The following is a 24814-nucleotide window of genomic DNA, read 5'->3' on the forward strand; positions in this document are numbered from 1 at the left end:
CCATCTTATATGGATCTATAGATTGTTTGTTATTCCCTTACATGAGTCCCTCTGTCCTCCATCTTATATGGATCTCTAGAATCTATTCCACCTTACATGAGTCCCTCTGTCCTCCATCTTATATGGATCTCTAGAATCTCTTTTTCACCTTACATGAGTCCTTCTGTCCTCCATCTTATATGGATCTCTAGATTCTCTAGTCTACCTTACATGAGTCCCTCTGTCCTCCATCTTATATGGATCTCTAGATTCTCTAGTCTACCTTACATGAGTCCCTCTGTCCTCCATCTTATATGGATCTCTAGAATCTATTCCACCTTACGAGTCCCTCTATCCTCCATCTTATATGGCTCTCTAGATTCTCTATTGTACCTTACATGAGTCCCTCTGTCCTCCATCTTATATGGCTCTCTAGATTCTCTATTGTACCTTACATGAGTCCCTCTATCCTCCATCTTATATGGATCTCTAGATTCTCTAGTCTACCTTACATGAGTCCCTCTGTCCTCCATCTTATATAGATCTATAGATTCTCTATTCCACCTTACATGAGTCCCTCTATCCTTCATCTTATATGGCTCTATAGATTCTCTATTCTCCATTACATGAGTCTCTCTGTCCTCCATCTTATATAGATCTCTAGATTCTCTATTCTCCATTACATGAGTCCCTCTGTCCTCCATCTTATATGGATCTCTAGAATCTATTCCACCTTACATGAGTCCCTCTATCCTCCATCTTATATGGCTCTCTAGATTCTCTATTCCACCTTACATGAGTCCCTCTATCCTCCATCTTATATGGCTCTTTAGATTCTCTAGTCTACCTTACATGAGTCCCTCTATCCTCCATCTTATATGGATCTCTAGATTCTCTAGTCTACCTTACATGAGTCCCTCTATCCTCCATCTTATATGGATCTATAGATTCTATATTGTACCTTACATGAGTCCCTCTGTCCTCCATCTTATATGGATCTCTAGAATCTATTCCACCTTACATGAGTCCCTCTGTCCTCCATCTTATATGGATCTCTAGAATCTCTTTTTCACCTTACATGAGTCCTTCTGTCCTCCATCTTATATGGATCTATAGATTGTTTGTTATTCCCTTACACGAGTCCCTCTGTCCTCCATCTTATATGGATCTCTAGATTCTCTAGTCTACCTTACATGAGTCCCTCTGTCCTCCATCTTATATGGATCTCTAGATTCTCTAGTCTACCTTACATGAGTCCCTCTGTCCTCCATCTTATATGGATCTATAGATTGTTTGTTATTCCCTTACAAAAGTCCCTCTGTCCTCCATCTTATATGCATCTCTAGAATCTCTTTTTCACCTTACATGAGTCCTTCTGTCCCCCATCTTATATGGATCTCTGGATTCTTTGTTATTCTCTTACACGAGTCCCTCTATCCTTCCTACATAGGTCTCTAAACTCTATGTTCTACCTTACACAAGACCATCCTCCATTGCACATGGATCTCTAGTTTCTATGCTCTACCTCTCTCTTTTCTTTACGGAACTTCTATCCCTCTTTTTCCCTTTGTGGACCTTCTATCCCTCTCTAATCCTTTCATGGACCTTCACATTTTCTCTTTCCCTTCATAGACCTTCTATCACTCTTGCTTTCTTCATGGACCTTCTATCACTCTCGCTTTCTTCATGGACCTTCTATCACTCTCGCTTTCTTCATGGACCTTCTATCACTCTCGCTTTCTTCATGGACCTTCTATCACTCTCGCTTTCTTCATGGACCTTCTATCACTCTCGTTTTCTTCATGGACCATCTTTCTCTCAGTTTCTTCATAGACATTCTACACCTCCATTTCCCTTCAGGAACTTCTCTCTTTCACTTTCCCTTCACAAATCTTCTATCTCTCTTTCTCTTCATGGACTCTCTCTATTTTTCTTCTTGGGTCATCCACCAGTCTTTCTCTTGCCTAATGTTCTAGATTGCTCCATTACCCCCAGTCTCCCTATTGAATACAGACCTTCCATCCTTCTTTTTCCTGTCTGGATCTTCTCTCTCTTTCCTCCATACATGGCTCTATGACCTCCAGTCTCATCATCTCATATGAACCTCCCATCCTTCCTTTTCTAGCCTAGATATTACACTCACATGATCCACTCTAGGGCTGGAGCTTAGGAGGACCCTAATAAGAGACGTTGGTTGCTAACATTAGACTTTCTGGGTGTTTCCAGGAAGAGGAGCCGGTATTCATCACAGCCTATAGTCTCAGATATATAGCACCGTACAGAGGCCTGGGATGACCCTAGACCCAGAAGATGACACCTCAGCACTGCACACTCTCTGATACATAATAGGCATTATAGAGATTTACATATATTTGTGTATATATATATATATATATATATATATATATATATATATATATATATTGACTCTATGACCTTTCTGGAAGACTTCACAGAACAAGATATAAGACCCTATTAGTCTACTGTCTTGAAGTGACGACACTCATTCAGGTGATCTCCTAGTATAACAAAGCCAAGTAAACCAAGACTAAATGCCCCATGAACTTACCCACACTGCAGGATATCCCCACCAGAACTGGCTCAGACGTTGGTAAGCAGTCACCACTAGCCCAACCATGTCCAGTGCTAAAGTCCTTTTTTCGGAAAGGACCAGTGATTATCCTCCATAGGCTGGATCGGTTTTCTTTGCTTTCCACTAATGGGACCTCGGTGATGAGGAGATCCTTCCGGGATGCAGCAGTTTGCAGGGAGCAGCTGTCGGCCTCACTGCGACTCCTCAAGCGGTTGTCCCAATAATCACTGTCCTTTCTTACCTCTGCTCCCCGGCGCAGTCGGAAGCTGAAGCTCTTGCGCAGAGATGAGAGATTCTTCTTGGCCTGCATCTCCGGAGTTTTGTTCCCAAACACATTCCACCTCTGGCTGCTAAACATGGATGCTCCACGCAGAAACCCCGAGCTTTGGCTGAACTCTTTCCTGCAGGATGCCGAGCTCTGGGCTCCACTAAGCCGGTTTATATCCAGGACACTCAAGCTCAGAGGTCGGGAGGTATTTGCAGTATTATTTGGTTTGCGGTCTTGTGTAGCGGCCGTGGGCTCACACTTCCTTCCAGACTTTTGCTTCAGGAGGTCCAGTAACCCTCCGAGAGGGCTTGAACTGGTTTCTCTTTTAGAGCTTGTGACTCCATTGCCCACTGAGCAGAGACTTTTGGGCCTTCGGTTCTGTTGCTTGGCGGCATGAATCGCAGCTTGTACGGCTCGGCTGGAGGAAGGATCTGCCACAGTCTTTACATGGTGAGTAGAGGGCTCCATACTTTCCAGCTCCACGCTCCTATAGGTTCTCATGGTGCCGTAAACCTACTAGCACAAGACCAGAATACACCACCAACATCCCAAGGTCATGTCTAAGATGCGGAAGAGGAGAGACTGCTGAATACAGAGAAGAATCCCATAAAATTGGGAGCGGAGCTGTGAGCGCAGACACACCTCTGGAGGATTCGCAGTCTCTTCTGCTCGCTGTCCTGCTACTCCCAGCGTGTTAGGACATGTGCCACAATAACTGGTTGTGCAGGGAGAGGCCGGAGAGACGCGCACCCTGAAACCATCGTACCCACCGCACACAGCACCATGTTCAGGCCCGTGCACTAGGACACGGACAAATCAGCTGTCCCCTCCACAAACACGTCGACCTTCTCATGTCTGACAAGGAAATCTCACATATCTACGTTACATCAGGAGGAACAACAAGATTATGCATAATATCATCATGTATGTAACAGCAGGAGGCGTCATAACATGTATGTAACAGCAAGAGGCACCATAAGATGTGTAACAGCAGGAGGCGCTATAACATGTATGTAGCAGCAGGAGGCACCATAAGATGTGTAGCAGCAGGAGGAGCCATAACATGTGTAACAGCAGGAGGCGCCGTAACATGTATGTAACAGCAGGAGGCGCCATAACATGTATGTAACAGCAGGAGGCACCATAAGATGTGTAGCAGCAGGAGGAGCCATAACATGTGTAACAGCAGGAGGCGCTATAACATGTATGTAACAGCAGGAGGCACTATAACATGTATGTAACAGCAGGAGGCGCTATAACATGTATGTAACAGCAGGAGGCGCTATACCATGTATGTAACAGCAGGAGGCGCTATAACATGTATGTAACAGCAGGAGGCGCTATAACATGTATGTAACAGCAGGAGGCGCTATAACATGTATGTAACAGCAGGAGGCGCTATAACATGTATGTAACAGCAGGAGGCGCTATAACATGTATGTAACAGCAGGAGGCGCTATAACATGTATGTAACAGCAGGAGGCGCTATAACATGTATGTAACAGCAGGAGGCGCTATAACATGTATGTAACAGCAGGAGGAGCCATAACATGTATGTAACAGCAGGAGGCGCTATAACATGTATGTAACAGCAGGAGGCGCCATAACATGTATGTAGCAGCAGGAGGCGCTATAACATGTATGTAACCGCAGGAGGCGACATAACATGTATGTAACCGCAGAAGGCGCTATAACATGTATGTAACAGCAGGAGGCGCTATAACATGTATGTAGCAGCAGGAGGCGCTATAACATGTATGTAACAGCAGGAGGCACCATAAGATGTGTAGCAGCAAGAGGAGCCATAACATGTATGTAACCGCAGGAGGCGCTATAACATGTATGTAACCGCAGAAGGCGCTATAACATGTATGTAACAGCAGGAGGCGCTATAACATGTATGTAACAGCAGGAGGCGCTATAACATGTATGTAACAGCAGGAGGCGCTATAACATGTATGTAGCAGCAGGAGGCGCTATAACATGTATGTAACCGCAGGAGGCGCCATAACATGTATGTAACAGCAGGAGGCGCCATAACATGTATGTAACAGCAGGAGGCGCCATAAGATGTGTAGCAGCAAGAGGAGCCATAACATGTATGTAACCGCAGGAGGCGCTATAACATGTATGTAACCGCAGAAGGCGCTATAACATGTATGTAACAGCAGGAGGCGCTATAACATGTATGTAACAGCAGGAGGCGCTATAACATGTATGTAGCAGCAGGAGGCGCTATAACATGTATGTAACCGCAGGAGGCGCCATAACATGTATGTAACAGCAGGAGGCGCCATAACATGTATGTAACCGCAGGAGGCGCCATAACATGTATGTAACCGCAGGAGGCGCTATACCATGTATGTAACAGCAGGAGGCGCTATAACATGTATGTAACAGCAGGAGGCGCTATAACATGTATGTAACAGCAGGAGGCGCTATAACATGTATGTAACAGCAGGAGGCGCTATAACATGTATGTAACAGCAGGAGGCGCCATAACATGTATGTAACAGCAGGAGGCGCTATAACATGTATGTAACAGCAGGAGGCGCTATAACATGTATGTAACAGCAGGAGGCGCTATAACATGTATGTAACAGCAGGAGGCGCCATAACATGTATGTAACAGCAGGAGGCGCTATAACATGTATGTAACAGCAGGAGGCGCCATAACATGTATATAGCAGCAGGAGGCGCTATACCATGTATGTAACAGCAGGAGGCGCCATAACATGTATGTAACAGCAGGAGGCGCTATAACATGTATGTAACAGCAGGAGGCGCTATAACATGTATGTAACAGCAGGAGGCGCCATAACATGTATTTAACAGCAGGAGGCGCCATAACATGTATGTAACCGCAGGAGGCGCTATAACATGTATGTAACAGCAGGAGGCGCCATAACATGTATGTAACAGCAGGAGGCGCTATAACATGTATGTAGCAGCAGGAGGCGCCATAACATGTATGTAGCAGCAGGAGGCGCTATAACATGTATGTAACAGCAGGAGGCACCATAAGATATATGTAAGAGCAGGAGGCGCTATAACATGTATGTAAGAGCAGGAGGCGCTATAACATGTATGTAACAGCAGGAGGCACCATAAGATATATGTAAGAGCAGGAGGCGCTATAACATGTATGTAACAGCAGGAGGCGCTATAACATGTATGTAACAGCAGGAGGCACCATAAGATATATGTAAGAGCAGGAGGCGCTATAACATGTATGTAAGAGCAGGAGGCGCTATAACATGTATGTAACAGCAGGGGGTCCTATCACATGTATGTAACAGCAGGAGGCGCTATAACATGTATGTAACAGCAGGAGGCGCTATAACATGTATGTAACAGCAGGAGGCGCCATAACATGTATGTAACAGCAGGAGGCGCTATAACATGTATGTAACAGCAGGGGGTCCTATCACATGTATCCTGAGCTCCTCCGTAGGTCTCCAGTCTGGCTCACTCTCTAGAAGTCTGTAGATTCTGGCTCCCGGGACAGTTGTCAGACTTGTGTACTTTGACTCTTCTCATCTCCAAGTCTTTGTCCTCTCCCGTTACAGGCAGACTAGGGATGTCACCAGGAATACGGGGCTGCCGACGGTGACATCACCTGTTCACCATCCACTTGTTCCAAGTTCTGTCCTTTCCTGTTTCGATTCCAGTCATAAGTCAGTGAATTCCCATTTCCCAGTATCTGCCAGTGTGAATCCGGCTGTTCTATAATTTGGCCCAATGACTGTCCTGGTGGTAGCCGGATACCTGAAGCGCTATAGGCGAGCACAGTCCTTCCAAGGCAGTGGCCACACGCTCAGTAAGTGCGAGCCTTGTCCATAAGACGGCCACTCTGAGGACCAATAACCAAGCTAGCCAGAAGGCGGCCCCTCTGAGGATTAATAACCAAGCTAGTCAGAAGGCGGCCACTCTGAGGATTAATAACCAAGCTAGTCAGAAGGCGGCCACTCTGAGGATTAATAACCAAGCTAGTCAGAAGGCGGCCACTCTGAGGATTAATAACCAAGCTAGTCAGAAGGCGGCCACTCTGAGGATCTATAACCAAGCTAGCCAGAAGGCGGCCACTCTGAGGATTAATAACCAAGCTAGTCAGAAGGCGGCCACTCTGAGGATCTATAACCAAGCTAGTCAGAAGGCGGCCACTCTGAGGATTAATAACCAAGCTAGTCAGAAGGCGGCCACTCTGAGGATTAATAACCAAGCTAGTCAGAAGGCGGTCACTCTGAGGACTAATAACCAAGCTAGCCAGAAGGCGGCCCCTCTGAGGATTAATAACCAAGCTAGTCAGAAGGCGGCCACTCTGAGGATTAATAACCAAGCTAGTCAGAAGGCGGCCACTCTGAGGATTAATAACCAAGCTAGTCAGAAGGCGGCCACTCTGAGGATTAATAACCAAGCTAGCCAGAAGGCGGTCACTCTGAGGATCTATAACCAAGCTAGTCAGAAGGCGGCCACTCTGAGGATTAATAACCAAGCTAGTCAGAAGGCGGCCACTCTGAGGATTAATAACCAAGCTAGTCAGAAGGAGGCCACTCTGAGGATTAATAACCAAGCTAGTCAGAAGGAGGCCACTCTGAGGCTTAATAACCAAGCTAGTCAGAAGGAGGCCACTCTGAGGATTAATAACCAAGCTAGTCAGAAGGCGGCCACTCTGAGGATCTATAACCAAGCTAGTCAGAAGGCGGCCAGTCTGAGGACTAATAACCAAGCTAGCCAGAAGGCGGCCAGTCTGAGGACTAATAACCAAGCTAGCCAGAAGGTGGCCACTTTGAGGATTTATAACCAAGCTAGCCAGAAGGCGGCTACTCTGAGGATTAATAACCAAGCTAGTCAGAAGGCGGCCAGTCTGAGGACTAATAACCAAGCTAGCCAGAAGGCGGCCAGTCTGAGGACTAATAACCAAGCTAGCCAGAAGGCGGCCAGTCTGAGGACTAATAACCAAGCTAGCCAGAAGGTGGCCACTTTGAGGATTTATAACCAAGCTAGCCAGAAGGCGGCTACTCTGAGGATCTATAACCAAGCTAGCCAGAAGGCGGTCACTCTGAGGATTAATAACCAAGCTAGCCAGAAGGTGGCCAGTTTGAGGATTTATAACCAAGCTAGCCAGAAGGCGGTCATTCTGAGGATTAATAACCAAGCTAGTCAGAAGGCGGCCACTCTGAGGACTAATAACCAAGCTAGCCAGAAGGCGGCCACTCTGAGGATTAATAACCAAGCTAGCCAGAAGGTGGCCAGTTTGAGGATTTATAACCAAGCTAGCCAGAAGTCGGCCACTCTGAGGACTAATAACCAAGCTAGCCAGAAGGTGGCCAGTTTGAGGATTTATAACCAAGCTAGCCAGAAGGCGGTCACTCTGAGGACTAATAACCAAGCTAGTCAGAAGACGGCCACTCTGAGGACTAATAACCAAGCTAGCCAGAAGGCGGCCACTCTGAGGATTAATAACCAAGCTAGCCAGAAGGTGGCCAGTTTGAGGATTTATAACCAAGCTAGCCAGAAGTCGGCCACTCTGAGGACTAATAACCAAGCTAGCCAGAAGGTGGCCAGTTTGAGGATTAATAACCAAGCTAGCCAGAAGGCGGCCACTCTGAGGATTAATAACCAAGCTAGCCAGAAGGCAGCCAGTTTGAAGATTTATAACCAAGCTTTGAGGCACACTCCTCAGATAACACATGAGGATTTCTTCACATATAAGGGCCAACATGATGTAGGAATATCCCATTGATGGACAGCCGTAGCTGGAGACCATGTCAGGGGAACCATCTAGGACACCAGTCACATGATCACACATCCCATGCCTTGTAACTGATGCCATGGTTAATCCTACTCCGTTAGCCTACAAAGCACAAGATGGACTAGATGTCGGGCTGGGCCTGTGCAATGTGCAGAGACTGTGCTAATGTGAGATATAGATGAGCGAGGGGTTGCACCTACATAACATTCTCTGGTTTCTGCTTCTATTAAAGGGGCGCTGTCATTAGGAAGAGTCATTGTTAGATAAGCACATCCTTACACAGGCTTTAGACAGACTGTTCCACACCTACCTTTTGTATGTTAATCTCCTCAGTAGTTTTTGTATGATCCGGCTTTTATTCACATGCTAATTAGCCAGCAATGAGCACCGGAAGTCTCAGCGAGCAGTGTATGCTGTGTGTGTGAGCGCAGGAAGAGGAGTCAGCACAGCAGCCTCCCTGCTCTGTGGAATAGTCTTTCTACAGGCTATGAGTTTTCCCAATGATAGAATCCCTTTAAAAGTTAAAGGGGTTTTCAGGTTGCCTGAAGTGTCTTCTTCTCACTTCCTGTATCTCTCTCCCTCCTGCTGAACAGGACACAGAATACTTCTGCAGGTAAGGTAATCTGCACATTCTTGTACAGAACAGACTCAGTGTTATCTGTGTGTTTACATACAGAGATAACAGACTCGGATTTATGAGATAACTGCATTTTGTAAAGGATTGTCCTGCCGGCAAGAGCAATGAGTGACGTCACTTGTCCTGTAGGTCCGTGGTTACAGCAACACAGTGTAAACAATGGGGGGAATAAGGTCACAAAGCAGGCAAACAAAGCAGCATTTGTAAAGTAATATATTTAGGAAAAGGCTTCAATTTACGTGTTGAGTAGTATTCGATCGAACAACCCGCTCCCATAGGAATGCGTGTTAGCGGCCGAACACCAAGGGGTTAAGCGCATCGAATATTCACTGCGTTTAACCCCTTGCTGTCCGGCCACTTACACACATTCCTATGGGAGTGAGGTATTCGATCAAATACTACTCGCTCATCTCTAATAACTACCAGTATAGATAGGATCCTTGAGATGGGACAACCCCTTTAAGTTTTAATCAAGGTTGGATTCCTCTTCGATTGCTGGACCCTGTTTTTGCTTCTTCTCTTAAGAAGCGACAGAATGGTTTACTGATCACAGGGTCTATGTCTGCCACCACAGTGTATGTCACAATGTGACAGGCCAAGACATTACCATAGCAAGAGGCTGAGAACAGTGTGACGGACTGTCACCTGTTGTAGACACACACGTGCCGCAGACCTGACTGTACATGAAGTCCATGTCACCAATCATAAGAAGTAGCTGAATGCAACGATGGAACATTTACTATAACACACCGAGACGTTCTGGAGACTTTACTTCTTGGAATCTTCTAGACCATACTGGAAATCTAACAAACCAGTAACAAAGAGACTAAAAGCAGCCGGCACCTTGAGTAATGGCCTCCAGGTTCTAGAAGTCTTACAAAGTGAGCAATGGCAAATCTTCAGTCACAATAAGGTGACAACACAAACTCCTGTCATGTGGGAATCCACAGTGCACGACCAAGAAACAGCGGGATCAGGAGAAGTATGACACAGAGGACAGAAAAGTCCAGACGTGGAACAGACGAGCCCAGACGTATAGAGAAGATCAGATGTAGTACAAAGGAGTCCAGATGGGGAACCAAAGAGTCCAGACGTACAGAGAAGATCAGATGTAGTACAAAGGAGTCCAGACGTGGAACAGACGAGCCCAGACGTATAGAGAAGATCAGATGTAGTACAAAGGAGTCCAGACGGGGAACCAAAGAGTCCAGACGTAGAGAAGATCAGATGTAGTACAAAGGAGTCCAGACGTGGAACAGACGAGCCCAGACGTATAGAGAAGATCAGATGTAGTACAAAGGAGTCCAGAAGGGGAACCAAAGAGTCCAGACGTATAGAGAAGATCAGATGTAGTACAAAGGAGTCCAGAAGGGGAACCAAAGAGTCCAGACGTATAGAGAAGATCAGATGTAGTACAAAGGAGTCCAGATGGGGAACCAAAGAGTCCAGACGTATAGAGAAGATCAGATGTAGTACAAAGGAGTCCAGATGGGGAACCAAAGAGTCCAGACGTATAGAGAAGATCAGATGTAGTACAAAGGAGTCCAGATGGGGAACCAAAGAGTCCAGACGTATAGAGAAGATCAGATGTAGTACAAAGGAGTCCAGACGGGGAACCAAAGAGTCCAGACGTAGAGAAGATCAGATGTAGTACAAAGGAGTCCAGACGTGGAACAGACGAGCCCAGACGTATAGAGAAGATCAGATGTAGTACAAAGGAGTCCAGATGGGGAACCGAAGAGTCCAGACGTACAGAGAAGATCAGATGTAGTACAAAGGAGTCCAGACGTGGAACAGACGAGCCCAGACGTATAGAGAAGATCAGATGTAGTACAAAGGAGTCCAGATGGGGAACCAAAGAGTCCAGACGTATAGAGAAGATCAGATGTAGTACAAAGGAGTCCAGAAGGGGAACCAAAGAGTCCAGACGTATAGAGAAGATCAGATGTAGTACAAAGGAGTCCAGATGGGGAACCAAAGAGTCCAGACGTATAGAGAAGATCAGATGTAGTACAAAGGAGTCCAGATGGGGAACCAAAGAGTCCAGACGTATAGAGATCATCAGATGTAGTACAAAGGAGTCCAGATGGGGAACCAAAGAGTCCAGACGTATAGAGATCAGATGTAGTACAAAGGAGTCCAGATGGGGAACCAAAGAGTCCAGACGTATAGAGAAGATCAGATGTAGTACAAAGGAGTCCAGATGGGGAACCAAAGAGTCCAGACGTATAGAGATCAGATGTAGTACAAAGGAGTCCAGATGGGGAACCAAAGAGTCCAGACGTATAGAGAAGATCAGATGTAGTACAAAGGAGTCCAGAAGGGGAACCAAAGAGTCCAGACGTATAGAGAAGATCAGATGTAGTACAAAGGAGTCCAGATGGGGAACCAAAGAGTCCAGACGTATAGAGAAGATCAGATGTAGTACAAAGGAGTCCAGATGGGGAACCAAAGAGTCCAGACGTATAGAGAAGATCAGATGTAGTACAAAGGAGTCCAGATGGGGAACCAAAGAGTCCAGACGTATAGAGATCAGATGTAGTACAAAGGAGTCCAGATGGGGAACCAAAGAGTCCAGACGTATAGAGAAGATCAGATGTAGTACAAAGGAGTCCAGATGGGGAACCAAAGAGTCCAGACGTATAGAGAAGATCAGATGTAGTACAAAGGAGTCCAGATGGGGAACCAAAGAGTCCAGACGTATAGAGAAGATCAGATGTAGTACAAAGGAGTCCAGATGGGGAACCAAAGAGTCCAGACGTATAGAGAAGATCAGATGTAGTACAAAGGAGTCCAGATGGGGAACCAAAGAGTCCAGACGTATAGAGAAGATCAGATGTAGTACAAAGGAGTCCAGATGGGGAACCAAAGAGTCCAGACGTATAGAGAAGATCAGATGTAGTACAAAGGAGTCCAGATGGGGAACCGAAGAGTGCAGACATATAGAGAATATCAGATGTAGTACAGAGGAGTCCAGACGTGGAACAGACGAGCCCAAACGTATAGAGAGGATCAGATGTAGTACAAAGGAGTCCAGATGGGGAACCAAAGAGTCCAGACGTATAGAGAAGATCAGATGTAGTATAGAGGAGGGGAACCGAAGAGTCCAGACATATAGAAAAGATCAGATGTAGTACAGAGGAGTCCAGATGGGGAACCGAAGAGTCCAGATGGGGAACCGAAGAGTCCAGACATATAGAGAAGATCAGATGTAGTATAGAGGAGTCCAGATGGGGAACCGAAGAGTCCAGATGGGGAACCGAAGAGTCCAGATGGGGAACCGAAGAGTCCAGATGGGGAACCGAAGAGTCCAGATGGGGAACCGAAGAGTCCAGACATATAGAAAAGATCAGATGTAGTATAGAGAAGTCCAGATGGGGAACCGAAGAGTCCAGACATATAGAGAATATCAGATGTAGTACAGAGGAGTCCAGATGGGGAACCGAAGAGTCCAGATGGGGAACCGAAGAGTCCAGATGGGGAACCGAAGAGTCCAGATGGGGAACCGAAGAGTCCAGATGGGGAACCGAAGAGTCCAGATGGGGAACCGAAGAGTCCAGATGGGGAACCGAAGAGTCCAGATGGGGAACCGAAGAGTCCAGATGGGGAACCGAAGAGTCCAGATGGGGAACCGAAGAGTCCAGATGGGGAACCGAAGAGTCCAGATGGGGAACCGAAGAGTCCAGATGGGGAACCGAAGAGTCCAGATGGGGAACCGAAGAGTCCAGATGGGGAACCGAAGAGTCCAGATGGGGAACCGAAGAGTCCAGATGGGGAACCGAAGAGTCCAGATGGGGAACCGAAGAGTCCAGATGGGGAACCGAAGAGTGCAGATGGGGAACCGAAGAGTGCAGATGGGGAACCGAAGAGTGCAGATGGGGAACCGAAGAGTCCAGATGGGGAACCGAAGAGTCCAGATGGGGAACCGAAGAGTCCAGATGGGGAACCGAAGAGTCCAGATGGGGAACCGAAGAGTCCAGATGGGGAACCGAAGAGTCCAGATGGGGAACCGAAGAGTCCAGATGGGGAACCGAAGAGTCCAGATGGGGAACCGAAGAGTCCAGATGGGGAACCGAAGAGTCCAGATGGGGAACCGAAGAGTCCAGATGGGGAACCGAAGAGTCCAGATGGGGAACCGAAGAGTCCAGATGGGGAACCGAAGAGTCCAGATGGGGAACCGAAGAGTCCAGATGGGGAACCGAAGAGTCCAGATGGGGAACCGAAGAGTCCAGATGGGGAACCGAAGAGTCCAGATGGGGAACCGAAGAGTCCAGATGGGGAACCGAAGAGTCCAGATGGGGAACCGAAGAGTCCAGATGTAGCACAGAGGAGCCCAGATGTAGTATAGAGGAGTCCGGATGGGGAACCGAAGAGTCCAGACGTATAGAGAAGATCATATGTAGTATAGAGGAGTCCGGATGGGGAACCGAAGAGTCCAGATGGGGAACAGATTCCTTTTGGAATAGATGTACTAGTTTGGCAATAATCCCACATCATGGTATTAGGCTACCTGAAAAGTCATACCTGGTGTTTAAGGGGGCTGCCCTAGAGGCAGCGAGCAGAGGTATTGTATTCCTAATCACATCCTGGAAAACAGATTTGCATATTCCTAGAATCCCCCAGTGAAGCAAAAATGGCTTTTAAGTCTCCATAAGGAGCTTTCTTAGTCCATGATCCAAGTCCAGATGTGGAATAGAGGAGGCCAAATGAGCAATAGAGGAGATCAGAGGAGCCCAGATGTAGCACAGGAGGAGCCCAGATGTAGCACAGGAGGAGCCCAGATGTAGCACAGGAGGAGCCCAGATGTAGCACAGGAGGAGCCCAGATGTAGCACAGGAGGAGCCCAGATGTAGCACAGGAGGAGCCCAGATGTAGCACAGGAGGAGCCCAGATGTAGCACAGGAGGAGCCCAGATGTAGCACAGGAGGAGCCCAGATGTAGCACAGGAGGAGCCCAGATGTAGCACAGGAGGAGCCCAGATGTAGCACAGGAGGAGCCCAGATGTAGCACAGGAGGAGCCCAGATGTAGCACAGGAGGAGCCCAGATGTAGCACAGGAGGAGCCCAGATGTAGCACAGGAGGAGCCCAGATGTAGCACAGGAGGAGCCCAGATGTAGCACAGGAGGAGCCCAGATGTAGCACAGGAGGAGCCCAGATGTAGCACAGGAGGAGCCCAGATGTAGCACAGGAGGAGCCCAGATGTAGCACAGGAGGAGCCCAGATGTAGCACAGGAGGAGCCCAGATGTAGCACAGGAGGAGCCCAGATGTAGCACAGGAGGAGCCCAGATGTAGCACAGGAGGAGCCCAGATGTAGCACAGGAGGAGCCCAGATGTAGCACAGGAGGAGCCCAGATGTAGCACAGGAGGAGCCCAGATGTAGCACAGGAGGAGCCCAGATGTAGCACAGGAGGAGCCCAGATGTAGCACAGGAGGAGCCCAGATGTAGCACAGGAGGAGCCCAGATGTAGCACAGGAGGAGCCCAGATGTAGCACAGAGGAGCCCAGATGTAGCACAGAGGAGCCCAGATGTAGCACAGAGGAGCCCAGATGTAGCACAGAGGAGCCCAGATGTAGCACAGAGGAGCCCAGATGTAGCACAGAGGAGCCCAGATGTAGCACAGAGGAGCCCAGATGTAGCACAGAGGAGCCCAGATGTAGCACAGAGGAGCCCAGATGTAGCACAGAGGAGCCCAGATGTAGCACAGAGGAGCCCAGATGTAGCACAGAGGAGCCCAGATGTAGCACAGAGGAGCCCAGATGTAGCACAGAGGAGCCCAGATGTAGCACAGAGGAGCCCAGATGTAGCACAGAGGAGCCCAGATGTAGCACAGAGGAGCCCAGATGTAGCACAGAGGAGCCCAGATGTAGCACAGAGGAGCCCAGATGTAGCACAGAGGAGCCCAGATGTAGCACAGAGGAGCCCAGATGTAGCACAGAGGAGCCCAGATGTAGCACAGAGGAGCCCAGATGTAGCACAGAGGAGCCCAGATGTAGCACAGAGGAGCCCAGATGTAGCACAGAGGAGCCCAGATGTAGCACAGAGGAGCCCAGATGTAGCACAGAGGAGCCCAGATGTAGCACAGAGGAGCCCAGATGTAGCACAGAGGAGCCCAGATGTAGCACAGAGGAGCCCAGATGTAGCACAGAGGAGCCCAGATGTAGCACAGAGGAGCCCAGATGTAGCACAGAGGAGCCCAGATGTAGCACAGAGGAGCCCAGATGTAGCACAGAGGAGCCCAGATGTAGCACAGAGGAGCCCAGATGTAGCACAGAGGAGCCCAGATGTAGCACAGAGGAGCCCAGATGTAGCACAGAGGAGCCCAGATGTAGCACAGAGGAGCCCAGATGTAGCACAGAGGAGCCCAGATGTAGCACAGAGGAGCCCAGATGTAGCACAGAGGAGCCCAGATGTAGCACAGAGGAGCCCAGATGTAGCACAGAGGAGCCCAGATGTAGCACAGAGGAGCCCAGATGTAGCACAGAGGAGCCCAGATGTAGCACAGAGGAGCCCAGATGTAGCACAGAGGAGCCCAGATGTAGCACAGAGGAGCCCAGATGTAGCACAGAGGAGCCCAGATGTAGCACAGAGGAGTCCAGATGTAGCACAGAGGAGTCCAGATGTAGCACAGAGGAGTCCAGATGTAGCACAGAGGAGTCCAGATGTAGCACAGAGGAGTCCAGATGTAGCACAGAGGAGTCCAGATGTAGCACAGAGGAGTCCAGATGTAGCACAGAGGAGTCCAGATGTAGCACAGAGGAGTCCAGATGTAGCACAGAGGAGTCCAGATGTAGCACAGAGGAGTCCAGATGGAGAATAGAGATCAGATTGGGAATAAATAAGTCCAGATGTAGATTTCCTTTAATGATTGCAATACACCCTAGTACAAGCTAAATTCTCTTATCAGCCACTCTGGAGTTGCAGGATTCAGTTGCAAGAGTCTTGTACTTCTTGTACTGATATCACAATCACAGGGCCCATGTGAAGGTTTTGTAAACTTCTCACAAAAATAAAACTTTAGGTTCACTGAAACAAAAGCTATAGAGAGTTGTAGGCAGTGTCCTAGATTCCTCTCGCCGCCATCCTGTCCCCGGGCCGCCCGCACTGATCTTAGAAAATTTAATGAGCTGACTAATTAAGAGGAACACTTCAATGCTGCAGGGATCCAGTCTTGTTACCTGTAGACGCAGGACTCAAGGGACTTGCAATCCCTCCACATGAAGAGACGGTGACGCAGAGGAAAGATGAAGACCAGGGAGATGGTGGGCAGAAAGGATCCAGTCAGTGAGGGTATGTTCACACAGCGGGAACCTTTTCCACCATGTGAACTCTCCGCGCGGCTAGCCGCAACAGGATGCAGTGCCTCGACATCCCACTCCCGAACGAATGGGCCTAATCGGAAACGAGTCTCGCGCCGAGGACATCGCGGCTGTCTCAGTCGAGGAATCTGTGGTAAGAGAGGACATGCGGGGAAAAAAAAGTTGCAGGCCTGCAAAAATCTCCGTGTGAACTAGCCCTCATGGTGAAGGGCAGTTTGTGCCATGGTGATAGATGCTCTGGAAGCAAGGTGAACGTGCACCATCCAGGACACCTGAACCACTGTCAGTAGGCCAGAAACGGTGAAATGCCTTTGTACCACATAAAAATAACTGCTCAGTGTGAACAGAACTTAAAGCCTCCGTACATGACTAGAACTAAAAATTCTGGCAGTAGCTCATGCAACTAATCTCAATGAAAAACACACGTATGCTGAAGCAAGCTGAGTGTGCACATGTGCGAGGAGTCGGGAGAAATATCTGTTACTCGGCTGCACTTTACACCAACAGTTACTGACAGAGTTTCATGTAAAGGAAGTGACAGAAGGAAAAACATCCCTAAGCAGAGGTAACAGACATCAGGGCGGAGCTAGAAGAGGCATCTGCAACACAACAATCATATAGAGGATGTATATTCAAGTACCAACCTCTCCATCACTGCGAAGATAAAATACAGGCGCATGACACAGCCAAAGGAAAGTCATAAAGTGAAAACCCGAAAACCAACAGCCCAGGGCGCCTCGGCAAAGCACCGGCAGCAGAGACGGTCACAAGCCCTACTGACCAGCATGGACTGTTGTCAAATCCCACCATATCAGAGCTAAAGTCAGCACATATACAATCCTCATGGGCGAGACCTCAAGGGGAACACAAATGTGTCCCACATCAACCAATCAGGGGACGGAGTAAAAAACAAAGAATGAAAAAACAGCGATCACTATGACTGGGGACTCTACTGAACGTCACCTAAAGATCACGTCCTAGGACTCTACTGAACATCACCTAAAGATCACGTCCTAGGACTCTACTGATCGTCACCTAAAGATCACGTCCTAGGACTCTACTGAACATCACCTAAAGATCACGTCCTAGGACTCTACTGAACATCACCTAAAGATCACGTCCTAGGACTCTACTGAACGTCACCTAAAGATCACGTCCTAGGACTCTACTGAACGTCACCTAAAGATCACGTCCTAGGACTCTACTGAACATCACCTAAAGATCACGTCCTAGGACTCTACTGAACATCACCTAAAGATCACGTCCTAGGACTCTACTGAACGTCACCTAAAGATCACGTCCTAGGACTCTACTGAACGTCACCTAAAGATCACGTCCTAGGACTCTACTGAACATCACCTAAAGATCACGTCCTAGGACTCTACTGAACATCACCTAAAGATCACGTCCTAGGACTCTACTGAACATCACCTAAAGATCACGTCCTAGGACTCTACTGAACGTCACCTAAAGATCACGTCCTAGGACTCTACTGAACATCACCTAAAGATCACGTCCTAGGACTCTACTGAACATCACCTAAAGATCACGTCCTAGGACTCTACTGAACGTCACCTAAAGATCACGTCCTAGGACTCTACTGAACATCACCTAAAGATCACGTCCTAGGACTCTACTGAACGTCACCTAAAGATCACGTCCTAGGACTCTACTGAACATCACCTAAAGATCACGTCCTAGGACTCTACTGAACATCACCTAAAGATCACGTCCTAGGACTCTACTGAACATCACCTAAAGATCACGTCCTAGGACTCTACTGAACGTCACCTAAAGATCACGCTGGGGACTCTACTGAACATCACCTAAAGATCACGTCCTAGGACTCTACTGAACATCACCTAAAGATCACGTCCTAGGACTCTACTGAACATCACCTAAAGATCACGTCCTAGGACTCTACTGAACGTCACCTAAAGATCACGCTGGGGACTCTACTGAACGTCACCTAAAGATCACGTCCTAGGACTCTACTGAACATCACCTAAAGATCACGTCCTAGGACTCTACTGAACGTTACCTAAAGATCACGTTCTAGGACTCTACTGAACCTCACCTAAAGATCACGCTGGGGACTCTACTGAACCTCACCTAAAGATCACGTCCTAGGACTCTACTGAACATCACCTAAAGATCACGTCCTAGGACTCTACTGAACATCACCTAAAGATCACGTCCTAGGACTCTACTGAACGTCACCTAAAGATCACGTCCTAGGACTCTACTGAACGTCACCTAAAGATCACGTCCTAGGACTCTACTGAACATCACCTAAAGATCACGTCCTAGGACTCTACTGAACATCACCTAAAGATCACGTCCTAGGACTCTACTGAACATCACCTAAAGATCACGTCCTAGGACTCTACTGAACGTCACCTAAAGATCACGTCCTAGGACTCTACTGAACATCACCTAAAGATCACGTCCTAGGACTCTACTGAACATCACCTAAAGATCACGTCCTAGGACTCTACTGAACGTCACCTAAAGATCACGTCCTAGGACTCTACTGAACATCACCTAAAGATCACGTCCTAGGACTCTACTGAACGTCACCTAAAGATCACGTCCTAGGACTCTACTGAACATCACCTAAAGATCACGTCCTAGGACTCTACTGAACATCACCTAAAGATCACGTCCTAGGACTCTACTGAACATCACCTAAAGATCACGTCCTAGGACTCTACTGAACGTCACCTAAAGATCACGCTGGGGACTCTACTGAACGTCACCTAAAGATCACGTCCTAGGACTCTACTGAACATCACCTAAAGATCACGTCCTAGGACTCTACTGAACGTCACCTAAAGATCACGTCCTAGGACTCTACTGAACATCACCTAAAGATCACGTCCTAGGACTCTACTGAACATCACCTAAAGATCACGTCCTAGGACTCTACTGAACATCACCTAAAGATCACGTCCTAGGACTCTACTGAACATCACCTAAAGATCACGCTGGGGACTCTACTGAACGTCACCTAAAGATCAAGTCCTAGGACTCTACTGAACGTCACCTAAAGATCACGTCCTAGGACTCTACTGAACGTCACCTAAAGATCACGTCCTAGGACTCTACTGAACGTCACCTAAAGATCACGTCCTAGGACTCTACTGAACCTCACCTAAAGATCACGCTGGGGACTCTACTGAACGTCACCTAAAGATCACGCTGGGGACTCTACTGAACGTCACCTAAAGATCACGTCCTAGGACTCTACTGAACGTCACCTAAAGATCACGTCCTAGGACTCTACTGAACATCACCTAAAGATCACGTCCTAGGACTCTACTGAACGTCACCTAAAGATCACGTCCTGGGACTCTACTGAACCTCACCTAAAGATCACGTCCTAGGACTCTACTGAACGTCACCTAAAGATCACGTCCTAGGACTCTACTGAACGTCACCTAAAGATCACGTCCTGAGACTCTACTGATCGTCATCTAAAGATCACGTCCTGAGACTCTACTGAACGTCACCTAAAGATCACGTTCTGGGACTCTACTGATCGTCATCTAAAGATCACGTCCTAGGACTCTACTGATCGTCATCTAAAGATCACGTCCTAGGACTCTACTGAACGTCACCTAAAGATCACGTCCTGAGACTCTACTGAACGTCACCTAAAGATCACGTTCTGGGACTCTACTGAATGTTATCTAAAGTTCACAGCCTAGGGACTCTACTGATCGTCATCTAAAGATCACGTCATGGGACTCTACTGAACGTCACCTAAAGATCACAGCCTAGGGACTCTACTGAACGTCACCTAAAGATCACAGCCTAGGGACTCTACTGATCGTCACCTAAAGATCACGTCCTAGGACTCTACTGAACCTCACCTAAAGATCACGTCCTAGGACTCTACTGAACGTCACCTAAAGATCACGTCCTGAGACTCTACTGAACGTCACCTAAAGATCACGTTCTGGGACTCTACTGAATGTTATCTAAAGTTCACAGCCTAGGGACTCTACTGATCGTCATCTAAAGATCACGTCATGGGACTCTACTGAACGTCACCTAAAGTTCACAGCCTAGGGACTCTACTGATCGTCATCTAAAGATCACGTCATGGGACTCTACTGAACGTCACCTAAAGATCACAGCCTAGGGACTCTACTGATCGTCACCTAAAGATCACGTCCTAGGACTCTACTGAACGTCACCTAAAGATCACAGCCTAGGGACTCTACTGATCGTCACCTAAAGATCACGTCCTAGGACTCTACTGAACGTCACCTAAAGATCACAGCCTAGGGACTCTACTGATCGTCACCTAAAGATCACGTCCTAGGACTCTACTGAACATCACCTAAAGATCACAGCCTAGGGACTCTACTGATCGTCACCTAAAGATTGCGTTCTGGGACTCTACTGAACGTCACCTAAAGATCACAGCCTAGGGACTCTACTGATCGTCACCTAAAGATCACGTCCTAGGACTCTACTGAACGTCACCTAAAGATCACAGCCTAGGGACTCTACTGATCGTCACCTAAAGATCACGTCCTAGGACTCTACTGAACGTCACCTAAAGATCACGTCCTAGGACTCTACTGAACATCACCTAAAGATCACGTCCTAGGACTCTACTGAACGTCACCTAAAGATCACGTCCTAGGACTCTACTGAACCTCACCTAAAGATCACAGCCTAGGGACTCTACTGATCGTCACCTAAAGATCACGTCATGGGACTCTACTGATCGTCATCTAAAGATTGCGTTCTGGGACTCGACTGAACGTCACCTAAAGATCGCAGCCTAGGGACTCTACTGAACGTCACTTAATGATCAAGTCTGGGGACTCTACTGAATGTCACCTAAAGATCACGTCCTAGGACTCTTCTGAACTTCACCTAAAGATCATGCCCGGGAGGGGGCCACACGGTGGCTCAGTGGTTAGCACTGCAGCCTTGCAGCGCTGGAGTCCTGGTGTTCAAATCCCGCCAAGGGCATAAAACCATCTGCAAGGAGTTTGTATGTTCTCCCCGTGTTTGCATGGATTTCCATCCCATATTCCAAAGACATAATGATAGGGATAAATGTACATTGTGAGCTCTATGTGGGGCTCACAATCTACATAAAAAAAAAAAAAAAAAAAAAGATCATGCCTGGGGACTCTACTGAATGTCACCTAAAGATCACGTTCTGGGACTCTACTGAAAGTCACCTCTATATATACACTGCCTGGATGATGGAGTCGTCTTCAATAAAATCTTTATCTACATGCAACCAATAGATTGCTGTGAAATTCTTCAGTACAGTGTGCAGTAGAAGTGTAAATACATACCGACACATACAGTCTGATAGTGACCCCAGGTCATCGCCCTCAAATAAATGTTTTTTGGTGGGGAAGACAGCAATTTTTTGAATGTGGAGATCTTTAAACTCCCCCACCAGATAATGTCCGCGGAAGGAAGATTTAGGTATGAACAATCTTATAATGGCTGATCCAGGGAAGTCTCGGAGTGGCTGCTGCTTGTGACCAAGGCCAGGGCCTAAAACTAAACTATGACAACCTATCGTAACCGCAGATTAGCTGAACAAAGAGGCAGCATTGCTTCACAGGCCAGGGGGGGTCTTGGTCTCCAATCACATGACCTATTGGATCCTTCACACTGACTAAGTCAGGTCCTACTGGAGGCTTTACAGCAGATACACCTTTAGATACTATGTGTGTGTCCACCTAACGAAAGAGTAGAAGAACATGGCCGCTTTCTTCCAACAACCAAGCCAAGCCAAGCAAAGGTTAAGCATAATACAAATTAGCCAATGGACAAGTGAAGGAGGGGCCAAGACACCCACTGGACAGGCGAAGAAGTGGCCTGTAAGACAGGTGACCCTATCAGTTTGTTGTCCACATACACATCACAAACTCACACCCATAAGGCTTTAGAGTGGACACACCGGCTGCGTCACTGCAGCAACCCCCCTCACACACGAGCACTAAGGCGTGGAGACCCGAGACCCAAATCAGCTGGGGCCCCCTGAATAAGAAAGACCCCCGAGTATAAGAGACCCCCCTCTCTAGTGACCTCTGAGTATGAGACCCCCCCTCACTGTAAGGGACCCAACCCCCCCCCCCCCCCGTACTGAACCCCAAATATGAGACTCCCCCCACACACACACACACTGTACTGGTGGCCTGTATCCATAAGGCTTTACCTCATAGCTAAAGACAAGGACATGAATCTATTGCTGAAAACACAATGTTCTGTGTACTGGCTGCTGGAGGTAAGATCGGCATTGGGAAGGAATTTTCCCTGTACTCTCTACTAGAGATGAGCGAACACTGTTGGGATCAGCCGCTCCGAACAGCACGCTCCCATAGAAATGAATGGAAGCACCTGGCACGGCGACCGGCCGCCGGCAAAGTGTATGTGCCAGGTGCTTCCATTCATTTCTATAGGAGCGTGCTGTCCGGAACGGCTGATCCCAACAGTGTTCGCTCATCTCTACTCTCTACCATGACATGATTACGGTCTATCATCTAGGTCAGTGACTGGCCCTCTCTCCTACTGAGCAGCGACTGTCTCGTTCATTGACCGGACCTCTCTCCTACTGAGCAGTGACTGTCTCGTTCATTGACCGGACCTCTCTCCTACTGAGCAGTGACTGTCTCGTTCATTGACCAGTCCTCTCTCCTACAGAGCACGACTGTCTCGTTCATTGACCGGTCCTCTCTCCTATAGAGCAGCGACTGTCTCGTTCATTGACCAGTCCTCTCTCCTACAGAGCAGCGACTGTCTCGTTCATTGACCGGTCCTCTCTCCTATAGAGCAGCGACTGTCTCGTTCATTGACCGGTCCTCTCTTCTGCACAACTGTGACTGTCTCGTTCATTGACCAGTCCTCTCTCCTACAGAGCAGCGACTGTCTCGTTCATTGACCAGTCTCTTCTACACAACTATGACTGTCTCATTCATTAACCGGTCCTCTCTCCTACAGAGCAGCGACTGTCTCGTTCATTGACCGGTCCTCTCTCCTACTGAGCAGTGACTGTCTCGTTCATTGACCGGTCCTCTCTTCTACAAAACTGTGACTGTCTCGTTCATTGACCGGTCCTCTCTCCTATAGAGCAGCGACTGTCTCGTTCATGGACCGGTCCTCTCTCCTATAGAGCAGCGACTGTCTCGTTCATTGACCGGTCCTCTCTCCTATAGAGCAGCGACTGTCTCGTTCATTGACCGGTCCTCTCTCCTACTGAGCAGCAACTGTCTCGTTCATTGACCGGTCCTCTCTCCTATAAAGCAGTGACTGTCTCGTTCATTGACCGGTAGCGACTGTCTACCACCTAGTTTAATGGCCTGGTCTTGTGTATGGCTGTCTATCATCTGCCTGGATGACCAGATCTCTCTTCTAGGACACGGACTGTCTATCATCTGACTCGATCTCTCTTCTAGGACACGGACTGTCTATCATCTGCCTGGATGACCAGATCTCTCTTCTAGGACACGGACTGTCTATCATCTGCCTGGATGACCAGATCTCTCTTCTAGGACACGGACTGTCTATCATCTGACTCGATCTCTCTTCTAGGACACGGACTGTCTATCATCTGACTCGATCTCTCTTCTAGGACACGGACTGTCTATCATCTGACTCGATCTCTCTTCTAGGACACGGACTGTCTATCATTCAGGTCAGTGGTCTTCTCAGCTGTCTAGGATCCTCTGACTCATTGATGGGGGCCTCTAGCAGTGGATGAAGCTGGTGATTTTGGCGTTACGTCCCCAGACAGGAGCACATGTCTGCCTGTATTTACCCTGCGCCCCCTCACCGCCCCCCACCAGCCCCCGGATCGCTCACCTTCGATGGAGATGACGTGCTCCCGGATCTGGTTCTGCAGTGCCAAGTCATCCACCCTCTCGATCAGGTCGTAGATGGCGTAAATATTGGGGTGCACCGACTCGAACCTCTGAATCTCGGCCCTAATAGCCACAGAGTTAGACAGCACATATTGGGGTGACCCCGCGGATGGATTGGCTGCCACTGCCCCAGAGCCAAACTGGGGGACCGTCCCAAACTGTGAGGAGCCGGGGGCCCCGGAGACAGACACCTGAGAGGTGAGGGAAGACTGGGGGCTACCGGACAGGCCGGGAGGGGGGAAATTCATGCTGAGGCCACCGAGCCCGAATAACGGGGCAAACCAAAGGGTTAATGCTGAATGAATGAATGGGCGGGGGGGGCGGCAGCAGCAGGTCGTCGGCAGTGCCGGGGCCGGGGTC

General features: G+C 48.3%; 1 protein-coding gene across 4 annotated transcripts in view; it reads right to left on the reverse strand.

The window, feature by feature from the left end:
* LOC142188312 (arf-GAP with GTPase, ANK repeat and PH domain-containing protein 3-like) overlaps window positions 1-24763 on the reverse strand; it is a 94285-nt gene extending 69522 nt beyond the window's left edge. For 3 of the 4 annotated variants that reach the window (XM_075261811.1, XM_075261809.1, XM_075261810.1), the window contains exon 1: window positions 2549-3424. In XM_075261811.1, the coding sequence (XP_075117912.1) occupies window positions 2549-3341 (793 nt within the window). In that variant the 5' untranslated portion in view covers window positions 3342-3424. Of the gene's footprint in view, window positions 1-2548; window positions 3425-24395 lie in introns of those variants that run through there. The other variant, XM_075261812.1, reaches the window with a different exon arrangement.
* Window positions 24764-24814: the final 51 nt, after the last annotated feature.

This window comes from Leptodactylus fuscus, unplaced genomic scaffold, assembly GCF_031893055.1.
Source record: "Leptodactylus fuscus isolate aLepFus1 unplaced genomic scaffold, aLepFus1.hap2 HAP2_SCAFFOLD_414, whole genome shotgun sequence".
NCBI classification, from domain to species: domain Eukaryota; kingdom Metazoa; phylum Chordata; class Amphibia; order Anura; family Leptodactylidae; genus Leptodactylus; species Leptodactylus fuscus.